Source organism: Lutra lutra, chromosome 1, assembly GCF_902655055.1.
Source record: "Lutra lutra chromosome 1, mLutLut1.2, whole genome shotgun sequence".
NCBI classification, from domain to species: domain Eukaryota; kingdom Metazoa; phylum Chordata; class Mammalia; order Carnivora; family Mustelidae; genus Lutra; species Lutra lutra.
The window spans coordinates 216,033,993-216,043,019 of NC_062278.1; the positions used below are offsets into that span (position 1 = coordinate 216,033,993).

The 9,027-nt window shown below is 54.6% G+C and overlaps 1 protein-coding gene across 1 annotated transcript; it reads left to right on the top strand.

The window, feature by feature from the left end:
• The first annotated feature begins 1,969 nt into the window (after positions 1 to 1,969).
• Positions 1,970 to 8,961, top strand: ICAM3 (intercellular adhesion molecule 3). Its single transcript, XM_047702923.1, has 7 exons — positions 1,970 to 2,313; positions 2,869 to 3,135; positions 6,681 to 6,986; positions 7,325 to 7,612; positions 7,969 to 8,223; positions 8,333 to 8,581; positions 8,678 to 8,961. The coding sequence occupies exons 1-7, from the start codon at positions 2,232 to 2,234 to the stop codon at positions 8,869 to 8,871; spliced, it is 1,641 nt and encodes a 546-aa protein (XP_047558879.1). The 5' UTR covers positions 1,970 to 2,231; the 3' UTR covers positions 8,872 to 8,961.
• The last annotated feature ends 66 nt before the right edge of the window (positions 8,962 to 9,027 follow it).

The window sequence follows — 9,027 nt, forward strand, 5'->3', positions numbered from 1 at the left end:
ACCTGGGTGGCTCAGTCGTTTAAGCATCTGACTCTTGGTTTCAGCTCATTCGTGGGATCAGGTCTAAGAGATATTATTTCAGGAGTCTGAGAAGGCTCAAGATTTTTTCACTAGAAATTGATTGCTTCTTCACTTTCCATTTTTTAAAAAAGGATTTTATTTACTTGAGAGAGGGAGAGAGCGCATGAGCAGGGGGAACAGCAGAAGGAGAGGGAAAAGCAGGCTGCTGGCCGAGTAGGGATCCTGATTCAGGGCTTGATCTTAGGACCCTGGGATCATGACCTGAGCTGAAAGCAGGTGCTTAACCGACTAAGCCACCCAGGTGCCCTAAATAGCCTCTTTGAAGAAATGTCTATTCAAGTCCTTTGCCCATTTTTAAATGGTTTTTGTTGTTGTTGTTGTTGAGTTGTGTTGTAGCTGCATCCCCCACCCCAAGAATATTGAGCCCTCATGCTAAGGCTTTTAGACCCTCCTAGAAGTCCCCCCATTGTCCTCTTGAAATGTTGCCTTGCAATCCCATTTTATCACCTCAAGGAGAGTACCTGCCTGGAGATCCCCTGTTAACTTCCTCTGTAACTTGCAGGAGTTTCTCTAATCTGGATATAATCCCTCACCAGATAACATAAATTCCCCCAGCCATGCCAAAGTGACGCATTCCTATGAAACCTTTTATAAGTCAAAAATGGCCTAAAGTGAAGAAGTAATTATCATGAATTTATGTGGAAAAAATTGTTAGTGTTCCCAGACCCAGAATAAATGGGGAGAAAGCCCTGGTGCTCGCAGACGCAGGTCAGAGCTCTGGCGGCTCGCTGCTGGGGTGCTGAGTGTCATCCCAGGGAAGGACTTGGGGCACCCCTCCCACTGCGTAGTTGGGCGCCGTCCTCTATAATGTCCACTACGAATCCAATGCTGAATACTATTTTCGCTTTTAATCTTTTCTCCTAAAAAGGAAAATTCTCTTCAGATTTCCTTTGGTTAAAAAAAACAGGTACTAATGTAAGTCTTTCGTAAAAGCCAAGTGGTGTAACGGAACTTTAGAAAAGGGAGGGAGACCAGGGTTACTTACAAATACTTTTGATTTTGGTTTTAGGCGCCCTCTCAGGACTTTAGGGGAATGGACGGGGGTGCCCCCCGCCACCTCCCTACCTCCCCACCCAGGGCAGGGCAGCAGGGGAGAGACCCAACTGGAGCGGGGAGATATTCCAGCTGAGAGAGCAGGGGGTTCTGTCTCGGAATGGGGACAGTGGGTGGATGCTGGCTGCTCTCGAGGACCTCAACAAGGTTCCTCTCTGGAGCTCAGATCAGAGGCACGAGACAAGGTCCGAAGCTCTGGAGATGGAGCAGATGGAAATGGGAGTGCCCACCTGGGCCCCCAGAACCTTTTCTTGGGGTAGAGAAAGTTGCTGCCCCCAGGGGAGGGGGTAAGGGGAGGCAAGGGGGGGTTGTGAGGACGGAGGGAAGGGCCAGTTATAAGTAGCACCTTCGGCTGGATTCGGCCCAGGATTTGGCTGTACTCCAAACACCCCACCTCAGCATGACACACAGGGAATGGGGGGATCCTCCAAGATCTTCCAAGTTAAAGCGCCCCCACAGTAGCCACTCAGACAAGTCAATGCAGAGCCAGGCACCCGGGCCCCTTCAACGTGGCTTCTGTCCATTTTCATGTCTTTACTCATCTTAGGGGACCCTCACTATCTCCCCCAAGTCTCTTATTTGCCTCATCCTGGGAATATCAGGTCCCCACGCTAATGCCTTTAGACCCTGCCTACAAGTCCCTCCACTGTCCTTGTGCAATTCCACCTCATCACCTCAAGGACACTGCCTGCCTGGAGATCCCCTGTTAACTTTCTCTCTGGAAACCGAGCACCCCCTTCACCCAAGTTCAGCAGGAAGGAGGCGTCTCATCACCTCCTCCAACGCACCCCAGGCTTCCTAGTACTGAGCACAAAGGAAGCCAACTGTGTTAGCATTTCCTGTCGATCACGGGGGCCAGCGGTGTGAGTCAGGCCTGCCCCGTCCAAGACCCACCAGCAGCCTCTACCTCGCTGGGGTCCCCCCGCTCCGGACCCCCTGCTCTTCTCCAGGGCTGGCCCGAAGAGCCGCCCCTGGATTTCTGCAGTTTTAACGCTGTGACTGGGCTTCCGTCCCGTGGGGGCCACACCCACTCCCCCACCCCACCCCCGGCTGCCCTGGACCGCATTAGGGCGACTTTCGCCTACAGGCTGGCCACCATGGTGCTCCTGGGGCTGCTGCCCAGGGCCTACTGGACTCCACTCATCTCCCTGCTTCTCGTCTGCTGTCTGCTGCCCCCAGGTGAGGCAAGTCAGGCTGGGGAGGACTGGAGCTGGGGTACTGGCCAAGGGCCGGCAGGGTGGGGGTGGGAATTGAAGCAGAGCTCCCCTCACCCCGCTCCTGGCCCTGTAACACTTCCCTAAACTTGCATCTGAGAGGTACTCACCCAGCGGCCTCAATAGAATGGCTGTTGGGCCTTCAGGGCTCCCTGATGCCTCATCCCTGCAATGTGACTTGCCCCACCCCACCCCCCACAGACTCCTTCCCTGGACCTTTGTCTCTACTTTCCCCTCTGCAGGGATCTCTTCCCTTTCACTCAGAACACTCCTACTTTCCCTTCAGAGCTGGCCCGATTTGCCTCCTCCTCCAGGAAGCTTTTGTTGGCTCACTTCCTCCTCCAGGCTGGATCAGGGTCTCCCCTAGCCTTCCTCAGGGCTTTCCCCAATTCCTGACCAATCATCCGTCTTCCCCACTGGACTGAAGCACCACAAACGCAGGGAGGTGGTGTTGAGAGGTGGGGGCTGTCGGGGGCTGAGGAGAGGCACCGGCCAATAGAGTGTCCCTCTGCTCCCACAGGTGCCCCAGGACAGCAGTTCCCGCTGAGGGTGGAGGTCCAGAGCCCCGTGGTGCCTGCTGGGGGGTCCTTCTTGGTCAACTGCAGTACGGATTGCCCCAATCCCAACCTCATCGCCCTAGAGACATCCCTATCCAAGGAACCTGTGGGCAATGGCCTGGGCTGGGCGGCCTTCCAGCTCTTCAATGTGACTGGTGACACCCAGGTCCTCTGCTCTGGCTTCTGCAATGATGTTCAGATGATAGGCTTCTTGATCATCACAGTGTACCGTGAGTGACGGAGCCTGGAGGTGGGACCGGCCTGGGGCAGTAGTTGGGGGGGGGAGATGGTGAGGGGTGTGGGGGAGCAGGGAACCCTGAGTCTGCAGAGATGGACCAGAGTGTGGACCTGAGCGTGTGTGTGTGTGTGTGTGTGTGTGTGTGTGTGTGTGTGTGTGTGTGTAGAGAGAGAGGGGCACATCACAACCATATGCCAAGGCAACAGCTGTGGAATCAATTTACTTGGGTCCCATCAAGCACTTTTTTCGATGACATCTCCTTCTTTTCTTTCTCTATTTCTTATGGCAGGTAATAAGTCATGTATGTGGTTTCAAATCAAGAGTTATAAAAAGGCATTAAAGTCAGAACCTCCATTCTTCCTAGTGCTGGCTGCGATGTTTTCATGTGGACACTGGGCGCTCTTTCAGTTCATAAGCAGCCCCAGGCTGGGAGAGGAACCCTGAGGAGCCTCATTCCGCAGATGAGGACAGAGGGCTCAGTGGGGTCAAGTCGCTTGTCGGGGCTCACAGCCCACAAGTGGAGAAGCTGGTCATCTGGCTCTCAGGTCCTTGCTCCTAACAGCTGAGTCTTCCCCAATCCCCGCCGTTACCACTTTCTTTGTTTGTTTTTTTTTTTAAGATTTTATTTATTTATTTGACAGAGAGAGATCACAAGTAGGCAGAGGCAGGCAGAGAGAGAGGAGGAAGCAGGCTCCCCGTGGAGCAGAGAGCCCGATGCGGGGCTCGATCCAAGGACCCTGAGATCATGACCTGAGCCGAAGGTAGAGGCTTTAACCCACTGAGCCACCCAGGCACTCCTGTTACTAGTTTCTTATGCTTCCTGCCAGAGTTTCTCTGCATTTAAAGGAATCCAATAGATCAGAAAAGAGAGCATGCCCCTCCTGGTCCCTGCCATTTGGCGGAGCCTTCATAGAGAAGTGTGGTATATGCATGGGATCGTGTGTGCGCCTGTGTCTGTGTCCCCATGTGCGCGTCTGTGCGTGTACATACATACGTGTGTCATCATCTGTGCGGGTCTGTGTGGAGTGTACACAGGCGTTAGTGTCTGTCTGCATGTTTGTGTGTGCCTGTGGCGTGTGTGGGTGTGAATGTGAATGTGGGTAAGTCTGGCTCAGGATCTGCGCCTGTGTGTGTCTCTCTGTGTGAGCGTGTGTTTCTGTGTCGATGTGTGTATCTGTGTGTGATGGGCGTGGAGGTCTGCGTCGGGACATGTCTGTGCTTTTATGTCTTTGTATCTGCATTTCCGTGTAAGGTGCAGATCTTTGTGTATCCCAGATACCTCTGTCCAGCGTTCTGTGGAAGCCTGTCAGTCCTGGCTCACAGGAGCCGAATGCACTCATCCCTTCGAGACCCTGCATCATGTTGGGTAGCTTAAAAGCAGCCAGAGTGGGAGTATTTACACTGCAGAAATTGGCAAACGCTCCATGTTGGGGCTGTCCCACCCCACCCTAGCCCTGAGTTCCCAAGCGTTACTAGCATTAGCCCACATGCCACCATCTCTGACCCCTGGTGCCCGAGGTTGGATGGGGGCCCTTTTTGTTAAATACTCTAAAATTGTAAATACAGGCTTCTCCTACTATTCCAAAGGAAAGCACTCCTGTGAAAACTTTTGTGAGTCAAAATGATGTAAAGTGGGTGGGCCTGGGGGCCTCAGTCCTTAAGTGTCTGACTTCAGCTCAGGTGATGACCCCAGAGTCCTGAGATAGAGCCCATCAGGCTCCCTGCTCAGCAGAGAGCCTGCTTCTCCCTCTCCCTCTGCTGCTCCCCTTGCTTATGTGTATTCTCTTTCTCTCTCTCCCTCTCCAAAATAAATAAATAAATAAATAAATAAATAAATAAATAAATAAAATCCTTTAAAAAAATGATGGAAAGTGAAGAAGCAATCAATTTCTATTGAAAAAAATCTTGAGCATTCTCAGACGCCAAAAATAACATCTCCTAGGCTTTTCTGATACATCTTACGGACACATTTTGCTAACAGGCTCACAAAATAAATGGGGAGAAAGCCCTGATGCTCGCAGACACAGGTCAGAGCTCCAGCGGATCGCTGCTGGGATGCTGAGTGTCATCCCAGGGAAGGACCTTGGGCGCCCCTCTCACTGGACATGATATCTGCTGCCCTATAACCCCTCCCTGCAAAACCAACACTGAATGCTATCTTTGCTTTTCGCCAATTTTTTTTTAAAAGGTTGATTTATTTATTTGAGAGGGAGCACAAGCAGGAGGGGCAGAGGGAGAGGGAGAGAGAATTTCAAGCTGAGTCTGCACTGAACACAGAGCCCAACGTGGGGTTCGATCTCATGACTTGAGCCGAAACCCAGGGCTGGAAGCCTAACCGACTGTGCAGAGGCGCCCCTGGCCATTTTCCTTTCCTTTTCTTTTTTAAGAGATTTTATTTATGTGAGAGAGAGAGTGAGAGAGCACAAGCAGGTGGGAGGAGCAGAGGGAGAGGGAGAAGCAGGCTCTCTGATGAGCAGGGAGCCCGACATGGGGCTGGATCCCAGGACCTGGGATCATAACCTTAGAGGAAGGCAGAGACTTAACTGATGGAGGCACCCAGGCGCCCCCTGGCTATTTTTCTTAAAAGCGAAAATCCTCTTCCGATTTCTTCTGCTTAGCGAAAACAGGTGCTAATTAATGTTGGGCTTTCACCAAAGTGGAGTCATGAACTTTTGGAAAGCGGGGGACACCTGCAGGAAGATGTTAGCTATTTTTCACAGCAGCCTGTGCACTGGCCTCCGTGTGATAGCTGAGATCCAGGCTTGAGTTGTTGAGGGTCCAAGATGCTTCCTGAAGGGGGCCTAGGAGGGGCACTGCAGCTGCCGCTGGGAGCAGACCCAGCCAGCCTGGGGCTGTGCAGTCCCTCAGGGCAGTGCCAGGTCACCCTGAGAGGCTGCCCCAGAAGAGCCTTGAGCACCTGGGACTGACTGAGGAGGCCAAGGCCAGAGTCCAGGCCAGACACTGGGAGGTGGGCTGTGGGAGTCCCAGGCTGTGACATCAAGGAGGCAGGGGAACACACAGGGGCCTGGAGTTTGGGTGACTCACCTTCTAACCCCAGCTGGGCCCCTCACCTTACCCTCACCTCTCTGGGCCTCAGCTTCCCTATCCGTAAAAAAGAAGGATATAGAGATTTTGCTTGGTTGCTGTGTGCATGAAGGAGAATGACATTTGGAAAGTCTAAGGAAAACTAAATAAACAGGAACTTTTATAAGTACTAATAACACTGTAAGTGGTCATAACTTAGTCCCCTTTCTCCCCCCCCCCCCTTTTTTTTTCCTCAACTGTGAATTTCTCAGGAACAGAAAATCTGACTTCTATTTCAGTTCCTGGCAAGGGATCCCACAAAACAGGAAATAATAATCATGATGTTAAGGACAATAGCAAACACTTCTGGCACAGTACTAAGCCCTCCCCATTTATTAACTCAAAAATTCAGTTCTGCCCTGGGCCACCCTCAGCCTTCTCTCCGCTCCCTGGGGTGGGAGTTGTAGGGCTGGCTGGTGAGTACAACGCTCCCCCCTCCCAACCCCGCCCCAGGGTTCCCGGAGCGAGTGGAGCTGTTACCCCTGCCCCGCTGGCAGCCCGTGGGCGAAAACCTCACCCTGCGCTGCAAGGTGGCAGGCGGGGCGCCCCGGAGAAACCTCACCGTGGTGCTGCTCCGCGGGGAGGAGGAGCTGAGCCGGCAGCCGGCCGTCGGGGAGCCCGCCGAGGTCACGGTCGTGGTGCTGGCGGGCAGAGAGGACCACCTCGCCAATTTCTCCTGCCGCACGGAACTGGACCTGAGGCCCGGAGGGCTGGGATTGTTCCAGAACAGCTCGGCCCCCAGGCAGCTCCAAACCTTTGGTGAGGGAAGAGATTGCAGAGGGTGGGTGATGAGCTGAGCCAGAGAAGGGGTACCCTGGTCGGGAGGTTTCTTGCAAATGGAGGGCACTGGACCTCAGCGGCTTCTGGGAAGGGATGCCCTTGGCCACTGAGGACGGTGTAGCCTCAGTTGGGAGACTCGAGGCCGCGGTAACTAACGAGAAGTCTAAGGGGGTGTGTCCTGGGAAGGGGGTGAGCCAGGCTGCAAGATATCCTGGGAAAGAAGGACCCTGGTTCGGGACAGTGTGCATTCCATGGGGAAAGGGACGCCCAGGGCTCTGGGAGACCCTCCTCCTGCTCACGTCCGCCCTTCTCCCCAGCACTGCCCACGACCACTCCACATCTCACTGTCCCTCGGTTCTTGGAGGTGGGAACGACTTGGTCCGTGAACTGCACCGTGGACGGGTTGTTCCCCGCCTCTGAGGTCCAGGTCCACCTGGCGCTGGGGAACCAGACGCTGAACTCTACAGTCGAGAACCACGGGAACACGATCACGGCCACAGCCACAGCCACAGCGAGCATGGAGCAGGAGGGTGCCCAGGAGATTGTCTGCAACATGACATTGGCGAACGTCAGCTGGGAGGCCCGGGAGAACGTAACCATCTATAGTAAGAGGGGGCGGAGCCAAGACAGCAGGCCAGGCGAGACAAGGGGCAGGGCTTCGGTATCGGGAGTGGAGTGACATATATAGGGCGGAGACTAAACTGGAGAGGTGGGGTCTGAGCCCGCAGAGAGGAAGGGGTTGTCGTGTGGGCGGGGCCTAAATTACCCGAAGGGTGTATATATAGCAAGATTACCCCAAGCTGGACTGGGGCCGCGGCGGTGGCGGGGGGAAGGGGCGTCGCACCGAGTAGCATAAAGGCATGGCCTGGATACTCCAAGAAGAAAGAGGCAGGTGGAGGGCGGGGACAGATCTATGTGAGGGGCGTGGTCAGTAACCTACTGGGCAATGTCCCGTCTTTAGGCTTCCAGGGGCCCATCCTAAACCTGAGTGAGCCCAGCGCCCCCGAGGGGACCGCGGTGACTGTGACTTGCTTGGCCGGACCCCGAGTCCAGGTCACGCTGGAGGGAGTTCCAGCTCCGGCCCCTGGACAGCCTGTCCAGTTTCAGCTAAACGCCACCGAGACGGACGACAGGCGCATTTTCTTCTGCAGTGCGACCATCCGGGTGGATGGGGAGATCTTACACAGAAACAGCAGCGTCCAGTTGCGTGTCCTGTGTGAGTAGGTCACTCTGATCTTTAAACCCTTGCTCTCCTGGTTTGGTGGGAAGTCTCTCCCTTGCCCCACTGTGCCTCGAGTGTGTCTTATCATTGGACTGATCCACAGACGGTCCCAAGATTGACCAAGCCAAATGTCCTCAACGCTTGATGTGGAAAGATAGGACTATCCATGTCCTGCAGTGCCAGGCTCGGGGCAACCCGGACCCCACGCTGCACTGTGTCCAGGAAGGCTCCCGGCTTGAGGTGCCCATCGGGATCCCATTCCTCGTCAGGTTAAACCATAATGGAGCGTACTCCTGCAAGGCGGCCAGCTCACGAGGCACACAGACTATAACCGTGGTGATGAACGTTTGGGGTGAGCCAAGACGGGGCCGCGGGTATAGATGGGCAAGCCCGGGCGGGGGCGTGGGGCGGCAGAGCGTGTGTATTTATTTCTTGTTTCTCTGCATAGATCGGAACGCCCGCGCCGTCAGCATCGTCCTGGGGGTGTTAGCGGTCCTGGGCGTGGTGACGATCTGCGCTGCCTTACTGTACGTCTTCGGGGTCCACAGGCATAGTGACATCTACCATGTGAACCGGGGGAGCACTTCGTTGCCCCTGACGTCTAGGCAGCCCGAGGAGGCTGTGGGGATGGATCCATCCTGAACTTCCAACTGGGGGAACACTGGACCAAAGACGATGAGGGGTTTGGCTGTATCCCCGGGTTCCGCACCAATAAAGCTCTCAAAATCCGGAGTCTGTGGCTTGATTCCACGTGTGCTGAGGAGCTCACCCACTGCGCTTGGCGTCCTTTGAGTGACA

Bases quoted from the DNA above. Each gene is read 5' to 3' on its own strand.
- ICAM3 (XM_047702923.1), top strand. From the start codon at position 2,232: ATGGTGCTCCTGGGGCTGCTGCCCAGGGCCTACTGGACTCCACTCATC. The intron at 3,136-6,680 runs GTGAGTGACGGA...ACCCCGCCCCAG, and splicing joins CTTGATCATCACAGTGTACC to GGTTCCCGGAGCGAGTGGAG. The intron at 7,613-7,968 runs GTAAGAGGGGGC...TCCCGTCTTTAG, and splicing joins GGAGAACGTAACCATCTATA to GCTTCCAGGGGCCCATCCTA.